Raw genomic sequence first — 11,258 nt, 5'->3', positions numbered from 1 at the left:
TATATACTAATGGATTAGTAAATTGTCATTCACATCTATTCCACTAGTATATACACGTTCATATCCATAAATCATCCGTATCTAATATTAAGTGGGTGGATCCAATATATGTCCACTAAATAACTACCCATGATAATGGGAAAGATAACTTCATTAATTGATATAATATGTAGTCATACATAGTGGCTGCATCGACCCTATATATACATGCATATATTTGAGTTAGCATATACTAGTATTTAATTTCACGCATTGAAACAAAAGATGTCTGGGATGAAAGTGTGTGTAGTTGGTGCAGGTGTTAGTGGGTTGGTATCCGCGTATCTCATCTCGAAAGCCGGGGTGAAGGTGGTTCTATATGATCATATTGGCAGTCAACCACAAACATTCACCGTTAATGGCGTTAATTTGGACCTTAGTCTCATGGCCGTTAATAGGGTAACTTTCTCGGTCTTTATAATAATCATCTCTTATTTTCTTCTAGTCGATGAGGTGTTAATGAAGACCTCAAACTTTTGAAAGGACCCAAAATTTGAAAAAGCCCGTATAATGATTCATTCGTGTATATATTTGTTCTTAATTACAAAAAATTTGTTTATTAAACAATTTAATTGAATGATTGATTTTATTCAATGTTATAAATCACCATTCTAATCTCAGTTTCTATATTGATAACTTTTTACTAAAAACATCTTTTAGTATATATTAAAAATAAAAATTTAATGTTTATAATGATCCAATTTTTTGTCCCAGTAGAAGAACTTAGGGGCAGACCTACTTGGTTAGCATTCGTAGCATGTGCTACCAGTTAAATAAGCTATCTAGCGAAAAAAAATTAAATGTTTAACTAGTGACACCAGTGGATAGTATAATTTTAATAGTGAAACCATTCCAATATGAATGACACTAGTGACTATCATTTCTAGATTCGATTCCTAAATCGTCAATGGAGGAACATCCAAATTATTGAAACTGCCTTGCCCACGGCCCATGTATCCTCGACTCCTCGTATATAACAATTGTATATAGAGAAAATCTTATCTCTTTACCATGTTTACACGATTATTATATACTGAGATAATCAGAGTCGAAACTTCTTTAAGTACAATAGTCAGCCTATCAGTTGCTTGAAATGATTTACATCAGGCTTCACACCATTATTATCTTTGTCTACCTTTACACCTGATGCCATTGGATTTTTAACCACATAATTAGACCCAACCATACAAATCGAATTAATCATTTGCATATTTATTTTGATAAATGGGTGACCCATTTTCTTTCTGAGTTACTTCAACACACAAGAAAAATCTCATTTCACCCAAGTCTTTCATATCAAAATCACTTTTCATCCAAGCCTTGAACTCGGATATTATTATTCATCATTGTTAGTGTATAATAAATCGTCAACATAGATACTAACTATGATAAATTTATTTTCATATTCTCTAGTGAACAACGTTTGTTGACTAGGACTGGACGTGAAACGTTCCTTGAGAAAGTAAGCTTCAATTCGACTAAACTAAGCTCTCGGAGCATGTTTCAATCCATAGAAAGCCTTGTTTAGTTTGTATAGCTTGTGTTCATTTCCTTCCTAGGCATACCCCATTGGTTGTTCAACATAAACATCGTGTTCCAATGTTCCATGTAGACATGCCGAATTATTTCCCAGTTGGATTGATGAAAAATTGTGTGTACTTTTAACACTTCAGATTAACGTATTGGATAATTAAAATAATAATCGTTTATTATTTTACGAAATATTTAAATTATTAAATAATAAATTATTTAATGAAACATGAACACGATTAATCTATCTCAATAAGATCCAGTTATACCATAATAATTATCATGAATATAAAAACACAAGATGAGTTAACGACATACCTTTTTTGAAGAAACTGATGAACGGAGAGAAACCTACGATCAAAGGGTATGACCGTCTCTTTGTATAGTCCACTACACTTTTAAACGACACATGGATGCTATTCCAAATTCAAGTAACTCACCGGGGGCAAAAAAAACTCCACATAAAAAATGCCGAGTAATTATAACGACTCAAAAAAATGTAAACGTCTATACCTTTTCCAGTTTCCTTTGTTTCCATTACATTATTCTGTCAATTTTCTAACTTCCGGATTCTATTTTCAAATTTCTAACTTCATATCAACTTCTACAAGTATTTTTACCCCATTCGTCTATTCTATTACAAACAAAATATACGTATATTCATGGCTTCATGCGGGTTGTCTATTTCTTTTTCCAATTTCACATTATTTGTTACTCTAAATTATATATTCTTAAATAAATTTAGTCATGTTTACATCGAATATAATGACAATACTAACATTATCGAATCTTTTTAAATTCGATATAAATTACTAGGACACTTTTTGAAATGTAGAAAGTATTAATTATAATTGTTTATTATTATAAAAAATGTCATAGAATGGTAACATTTTAACTAATATTTCCACTGATGAACAAATTAATAGACTATTACTCCGTATGTGTTTTTCTTGTGTTACAGACGAACCGGAAAAGAAAAGTGTTTGGTTGTTCTGCGGCAAACAAGAAAAGGTTGACTAATATTTTTGTTCTCGTTTTCATTTTCTCAAAAACAACCCCACCAGGAGCCAAGTTATGCAATATATAATATTATGGAATATCTCATATGAAATATCCCAAACGGACTCCAAGTCAGTTGGTTTTATTTTCAATTGATACACCATTTAAAATAGAAGATACGGAGCATATGACAATTGCTTTGCCACCAAGATAAAATAGTTTCTATATTTGTTCTTCGTACACGATAAAAAAAAAGGTGAAGATCTATTTCCTTTTGTTTAGTACGTAACCACCAAGAAACAATCTCAATTTAATTATAATAATTAATTAATAATTAATCATTACAACTTATTTAATTAATTAACTCATAATTAAATATTTTTTTATTTATTTCGTTACTTTATTAATATATATACAACATATATATATTTCATTTGACGTCTAGGTGTATATATGTGTGACCCCAAAGGCTCAAATGAATTTAGACATATAGTTGTATGTTGTACCTTGCACATTAATCCTACAGACTCCCACTTGTCCATTGTACAACACCAAGTAACTATACAAACAATGAATACCGTCTAGCAACAGGCCATTGTCCCTAAATTCACGTGAGGGTAGTTTCTCGAAACTGATTATGGTAAGTGTTAAATGTCATTCGTCCCTTTGTTTCAGATACTTAGTTAAACGTGAGATATGGATCATCGGTCATTCACATTTTTTTAACAATTTTATTTCTCGATCTTAGAACTGAATTAGGTCACCAAATCATGTAAGTATCATCTTAATTACATCTGGGTGCGGCCACACAAATATCTTATTCATTCGTCGAGAAGCTCAAAAGCACTTCAGTATAGTCAACACCTTGTTTTTGAGCACATCCCTTCACAACCAAGCTAGCCTCGTGTTTATCAACATATCCCAATTCGTTTAGCTTTGCTTTGTAAATCCACTTGGCACCAATATTCTTCTCACCATTATGTATATCATGACCATGTTTCATTTCGTTTAATATAGCTAATTTCCTCATCCATTGCTTGTCTCCATTTTTCATGCTTCACAACTTCTTCAAATGTTATTGGATCGGCCATAGTCATTAAAACCATGTTTTTTTTCTTTTCGAAAGGCAATAATTATATTAAAATTAAAAAAACTAGCAAGATGCTAGGGAATACATAACTCGAATACACAACACGACCTCCATAACACAACCTCCGCTGAACATTCTACAGTGAACACGAATCTACTAAGACAATACAGATTAGTTGGCAACCTACAACATCACGACTAAAACAATACATAACTCGAATACACAACACGAAGCAATCACGACTTCAGGTCTTCATCGCAACACAAGTTTGACAAAAACCCACCACGAATACATAAATCGACATAGGTCGGCAACCACCACGAATCAGAACCGATATCCACGAACCACAATCGAAACCAATCGACAATCACAAAGCGACAACCACGGATCAACAATCAAAAACCACGAACCACGAATCAACAATCAAAAACTACGAACCATGAATCGAAACCTCTGATGACCCGAAATTCCAAACCAAGAGCACCAAAATCCACCGCAAACCATCCCAGCCCGAACACGGAATCACCCATACCACATATTCAACTAGATTCACGAAGCAGACAAACCGCTAGAAACTCACGAACAAGTGGTGAACAAGCGGGGGAGCAGCGGCACAGGGATAAAATGCCCGGATAAAAACGAAAACGAGACTTGATGGCATCGAAGGAGATGGAGACAAGGGAAAGCGAATGGGGTCTAAACTTGAAGCTGCAACTAACCGATCTGACAACCGGGACCACCAAACCCGAAAAGACACCACTCCGGCGACCCCATCGCCGAAAAAACCAAGTACCCTAAAACTGACTACTCCTCAGTCGCGGAGAAACCCGAGGGCCGTGGATCTACCACAAACCACACCTAATCACAGCAAAGGAATTACCCTGACAACTTACTGAACCAAAAGGAGCTCAGCAAGAAGAGCCGATGACGGAGGGTAGAGGCACAAGGATCTACGGCCGGAGAGACCACCGGCAAAAAAGGAGCGTCGGAAAACAAGGAACAAGGCAAGAGGCGAGCAAAATGGAGAGCCAGAGGCGAGCAAAACGGAAAAAGGCGAGCAAAACGGAACTCGGAGAGCCGGACCACCAGCGTCAAGCCGGTGGCCGGAAAAGGAGCTACCGGACAGTGAGTTTGTTTTTTGAAATAGGTGAGGAGCGTATGTCATTAAAACCATGTTAGTTTCGTCCTCATCATCAGATAGACCCTCATCCAAAATGTAAGCATTTGCCCATGTAGGTGGTTCTCTTCTTCTTGACAATCTGCCTTCCTTTAATGTAACATTCTCTTCCTTCAAAGATGATTGTGCTGCCATATTTGTGCACATGTGTTCTCTTCTTGCACAACTTGTTCAAATTCATTTTGAGTGAGTCTTCATTCTAACATTCACCATTACCGTCTTCCCACCCTAAGTTCACTCTTTGACCCTCTTTGTGACTTATATCCCATTCCCAGCTTTGATTCTCATCAAATACATCACGACTAATAAAACACCTTTAGCCATCGGATAATACATTTTGTACCCTTTGACTCGACACTTAACCCTAAAAATAAACAGTTCACACTTTTATTGTCAATTTTTTTCTCCCCCGATCAGAATTATGCACGTGTCCAATACAACCAAATACTCTAAAGTAGTCAACATTTGACTTTTTCCCGTTCCTGGCTTCCTCGGGGGTCTTTTTTAATTGACCAAAGTTGGTGATCGTTTCTAAACATTGATTGTCCAATGAAAGGCAATACTTCTTGGGTACATTCTTTATGGATCGAACCAAGTTCATAACAGTCGATTCTTCCATTCTACCACTCCATTTTGTTGTGGCGTATATTCGGTTATAAGTTGTCTTTTTATCCCGAGTTTTAGAACTCATTAACTTCAAGGGAGTTAAATTCCCCACTCCGGTACGTAGACACTTTAGAGCTAAATCAACTTCTTTTTTCAAACATCACTTTGAACTGCAGTATGTAAATGCTTCTTATATTTCTTTCAAAATATATGTCCATGCCTTTCTAGAGTAATCATAAATAAAACATAAAATGTACGTTATGTTAATTCTTTCGTTGTTAGATGTTGTAATAATGAGATCACGAATGTCAACACGAACAAGTTTCACTTACTTTATAACCCTCCAATCACTTGCCTTTAGAATGTGCCCTCTACTGCTTCATACAAGCCTCACATGGAACATCTTTTGCCATCACCTTTAAATAATCGATTACAATACTCTTGCAATGTAAGGTTCCTAAACCTTTGTAACTTATGTGTCGATATCTTTGATGCCACAACTTTGATTGAGCAATCAATTCTTCTTGAAAGCATACTCCTTTTGTTATTGCATTTGATTCATTTTGTAGAATGTACATCTTATTTATAGACACACATAGACTTTCATCTTCCCACGTTAAGGATGGTACACATTACACCTGTCATCTTTAATAAAGACCATAACTCCCTTGTTTTGAAAATGTCCAATGCTTAGCAAATTGTTATGTAATAAAGGTACAAAGTAAACATCACTTATAGTGTACTAGATTCCGTTGAGAGATATCTTTACACTTCCTTTGCATTTTAACTTCATTCGAACATTATTTCCTTGTTTCACCGCGTGGTTAAATGATGAATCAAAACTAGAGAACATGTTTCGATTCCCTCACATGTGATTCAAACACCCCGAGTCTAAGAAACACGCATTACATGGTGACATGAAATTTGACTACAGTAGCATCTGGTCTTCATTCATCTGAATATGATTGACTTCATTATTCCGCTTCATGCACGCATATTGGAAGTGCCATAAAGTATGACACTTTTAGCATTCCATCGTGGCTTCATCGAAACTTGATCTTCCTCGACTTCTACCCATGAACAATGATATACCCTACCTCTACCCCCTGTAACCTGAATAATCTACAGCTTTGAGTGCTTGATCCTCACTTTCAATACTGCTACACTTGAAGGTTTTGTTCGTGAACAACTTAAGTGCTTTGAAATCAAAATACATCAGTTCCGTGTCTTGATCCTATTGAGTAGTGACTATGATGTAGGTAAACTTTTTGGTAAGTATAGGTAGTATCTTCTCAATAATTTTTTCTTCAAGCAATCGATTCCCCTTTAGTCCTCATCTTATTTGAAATTTCCATCACTCTAGTAAAGTACTTAGTGATACTTTCATCATTTCATTAGCGAGATTTCAAATTCTCTTATTAAAGAGCATTCTTCACTCTCATATTTCCACCGTACTTCAACTTCATCAATTCCTAGATGATCTTGGATGTTTGCGTGTTCAATATTTGTTCGAACATTGATATATCAAGGGCTTGGAACAGGTAATGCTTTACCTAATTTCCTTGATCCAAGAACTTTCAAGCTGCTTTATTTGCCTTTTTTTATGAATCCCCACACTCTTTGGTTCTTCGAACCCATCTTCAACTATGTGCCATAGTCCTTTAGTTCTTAAAAAGTTTTTCATTAATTCACTCAAATGGTCATAATGACCATCAAAGTGATTAGCATAGCAGTTTTTTTGTAAGCCATATATTTTATAAGTGTTAACTATGTGAGAACTCTGATACCAAATGTCAAAGTATGCAAACAACAAAATAAATGAAAACTTGATCCATTATATTGCTAGAAACAAAAAACCATTAATAGTCATACTTGAAAACTAAAATGGTAATAAAATAACTCCATCACCATGCATGTGGTTACTGACTAATTCAAAAAGTAAATGCAAGGTAGAAACTAGATAGACTAATTCATAAAATCCTAAAGTTAAGACACAAATCACCAAACTCGTTCATTTATCCCAACAAAATGAATACTAAGCAGGGCCGGTCCCAAGAATTTAAGTGCCTGAACGAAATAAAAAAAAAAGGCCCTTCGACTCAAATGAATAATATAAAGTTCATGACCATTGAAGTTAGCATACACAAAAATTAAATATTGTTGTCATTTTTATTAAAAAAAAACAAGAGTTAAAAAAAATTACTTCGATTTAAACTGAATGTATACCCAAGATCAATAAGATCCTGCACATACCTAGTACACCCTCATTTTAAACTAAATGTATACCTAAGATCTATAAGATCCCTTCACCCACTATAAACATTTTATAATATAGCTAATTATTATGCTCCCATCTAAATTATCGTTTCTTCTGTCAATTCGCTAGAAGTGCAAATGACATAATCAACCATAAGAATGAAATACAACCAAAATTCAGTTTGACCTAATCATATAATCACAAACATAAATATACATAGTTATAGAAACTGACATGTAGGAAACATCTGGTTAATGTCATCCAGAGTACTGGATTTCTCTATTTTATCTCTACTTAAAGTACTATGTATTTCATCCCACATCGTTGGGTTTTATAAACAAATGACCCTATATATAATAAAGCTCTGGTTTGGGGATAAGATGAGGTGGGCCTGCAGATCTGGGTTGAATTAATTAATTTTTGTGTATTTATAATAGTATATTGGGCCCTCAAAATTAATGGGCCTGTACAAGTGTACATCTTGTACACCCTTTGGGCCGGCCCTGATACTAAGTTTCTCTTCCATTCATCAACATACAAGTAACATGTAATACTTGCAACTCGATATAGTTAGCATCCTGAATCTTCTATTAAATTGACGTAACATAACTGAACGAATTTATTCATTGATATAGTAATTGAGTCTTATCTAATAGGGAAAAGTTGGTTGTAGTAAATTTGTACTTTTTTGGTTCTTGATGAGGTGGGCCTGTAGATCTGGGTTGAATTAATTAATTTTTGTGTATTTATAATAGTATATTGGGCCCTCAAAATTAATGGGCCTGTACAAGTGTACATCTTGTACACCCTTTGGGCCGGCCCTGATACTAAGTTTCTCTTCCATTCATCAACATACAAGTAACATGTAATACTTGCAACTCGATATAGTTAGCATCCTGAATCTTCTATTAAATTGACGTAACATAATTGAACGAATTTATTCATTGATATAGTAATTGAGTCTCATCTAATAGGGAAAAGTTGGTTGTAGTAAATTTGTACTTTTTTGGTTCTTGATGAACTCTCCACAATATATATACATGTGTGTGGAATTAATTAATTTTTGTGTATTTATAATAGTATATTGGGCCCTCAAAATTAATGGGCCTGTACAAGTGTACATCTTGTACACCCTTTGGGCCGGCCCTGATACTAAGTTTCTCTTCCATTCATCAACATACAAGTAACATGTAATACTTGCAACTTGATATAGTTAGCATCCTGAATCTTCTATTAAATTGACGTAACATAACTGAACGAATTTATTCATTGATATAGTAATTGAGTCTCATCTAATAGGGAAAAGTTGGTTGTAGTAAATTTGTACTTTTTTGGTTCTTGATGAACTCTCCACAATATATATACATGTGTGTGTTTTGCTATCAAAACAATGCCTTCATTATTTTTCTAAAGAGAGATTGTTTTGAAGCATCTAACAGAAAATATTAATAAATTTAAAAAAGGAAAATATTAATACTTTATCTAACTGATTAAGACAAAACAGAACAGCTTTGTGGTCAAATTAAACAAGAAATGGCATATCATCACTAAATGGAATTATATTTTACCTTGTGCACACTTTTCTACCATTATAGAACATACCTTGTGATCCTTATTGTGATTACATAGAATGTCTATATTAATAATTTAGTTAATCATCTTTTTTTTTTTATGTTGAAAATAACTTAGATATGATAATCTGGAAGATTCTTATTGTATTGCATGTCAATTTATAATAGAGCATAATTTTGGGAATAAGTTAACATAAATATATCCTAAAAACCTAATGAACTTCAACAACGAGTTAGCCTTCTCGACACGACCATAAACCTAAGTATAAATATACTAAATTAAACTTCTTAGATTTCGAGTCAACCATCAACAACTTTCATTTATCAGTGGAGTTCCGGTTAACGATAAAAAAACCGAAACTATTATATTTTTATTTTAACTACTTGACACGATCCGAATTTAAGTTTTAAAATTTGACCATTTGACGCAACTTGTTTGATATGTAACCTAAACGGGTTATGAAGTACATTTGTGTTCATGGTAGATTCGTTTTACCCATCAACCATTAATTTCTCATATGGGTACTTTCTACCCGTTAATCCATGTGACCCAACTTGATCTGCCCAAATTGCCACCCTGAGTGTCATTGTGTGCATAGTTGATGTATTATTTTGAACTATTACGCAGGTCACATGTCCCAACATTATGGATTTATTTGAGACGCTCGAAGTTGATATGAAGATTTCTGACATGTCGTTCTCAGTGAGCTTAGATGAAGGCAATGGCTATGAATGGGGTAATCGAAACGGTTTATCAAGTTTGTTTGCACAAAAAACAAATGTAGTAAATCCTTTCTTTTTGATGATTCTTCGGGAATTGACCAAGTTCAAGGATGATGCTTTGAGGTACATTTATGCTCGGAATAATATATTTTTGGAACAACAAACACACACGCACACACACTCTTTTTTTGTCCATAATGGAAATCGAACTCACAACCTCAAGATTGATGAGTTTTCTTATTACCGCTAGGTCAGAAGCTTTTAGTCTCTGAAAACTAGCTACCTACTCGTATTTAATTACTCACTCTATTCCAATTCCATTGTATACATATAAAAAAAACACGTGGATTAAAAAATATCGTATTTTTGTTAACTTTCAGGTTTACCTCTTGATTATTACATATCTTTTAGTCTTATAAGTTATAAAAGAACTTTTACATCTTTATTCTTATATATTTTTGGAAATAGGCAATTAATTTGGAACAAAATAAAAAAAAATGGTTTTAGATTTGGGATGGAGGGAGTACTACTCAGGTATCTAGTAGTAAAATAATGGCCTCATCTAACAACCAACGTTCCAACTTCATACCCAACATAGGTACCTTATGGAGCTTGAGCACAACAATGACATTGGTCAGAATGACACACTATGGGATTTTATCACATCACATGAGTATTCTGAACTATTTCAAAAGTCTTATCTTGTAAGAAAACTTATATTAAGATGTGATTATTACTCTTTAAGCTTATAAACATATAATCAAACAAATTATATGTATGTTAGTTCCCAATATGTACTTCATTTTGGATGTGTAATGCGGAAGATGTCATGAGATTATCTGCATATTCCGTTCTCTTATTCTTCCGCAATTACCATTTATTTCAGGTACACTGCTTTATGAACATTCAATCATTGTGATACTACATTAAGTTTAGCATCTATTGGTAAAGTTAGGACATGGATTATTAATCATTAAGAACGGGACATTTCATCTGTTCCCTAATTCTTAGATTATCAGACTTAATAAAAAGGGGCATATTCGATTTCGATGATTCAACCATAGAATGTAGTTTCACGTACTTGTGTTTATTTTGTAAATCATTTATAAAACCTGCATGTATTCTCATCCCAAAAATATTAGATTTTAAAAGTGGAACTATAACTCACTTTCGTAGATTTTTACTTCGTCAGGAAGTAAGACTTGGCCACTGGTCGATTCACGAACCTATAACAAATATGTACATATATATCAAAGTATGTTCAAA

General features: G+C 33.9%; 1 protein-coding gene across 1 annotated transcript; it reads left to right on the top strand.

Annotated features, from left to right (window-relative positions):
• Window positions 1–264: 264 nt before the first annotated feature.
• LOC139875629 (uncharacterized) lies at window positions 265–10,911 on the top strand. Its single transcript, XM_071862951.1, has 4 exons — window positions 265–438; window positions 9,898–10,115; window positions 10,591–10,696; window positions 10,777–10,911. The coding sequence occupies exons 1-4, from the start codon at window positions 265–267 to the stop codon at window positions 10,909–10,911; spliced, it is 633 nt and encodes a 210-aa protein (XP_071719052.1).
• The last annotated feature ends 347 nt before the right edge of the window (window positions 10,912–11,258 follow it).

The sequence above is a fragment of the Rutidosis leptorrhynchoides genome, chromosome 11 (genome assembly GCF_046630445.1).
Source record: "Rutidosis leptorrhynchoides isolate AG116_Rl617_1_P2 chromosome 11, CSIRO_AGI_Rlap_v1, whole genome shotgun sequence".
NCBI classification, from domain to species: Eukaryota; Viridiplantae; Streptophyta; class Magnoliopsida; order Asterales; family Asteraceae; genus Rutidosis; species Rutidosis leptorrhynchoides.
Note: the sequence above shows the minus strand (reverse complement) of the source record. Positions and strands in the feature narration are given on the sequence as shown.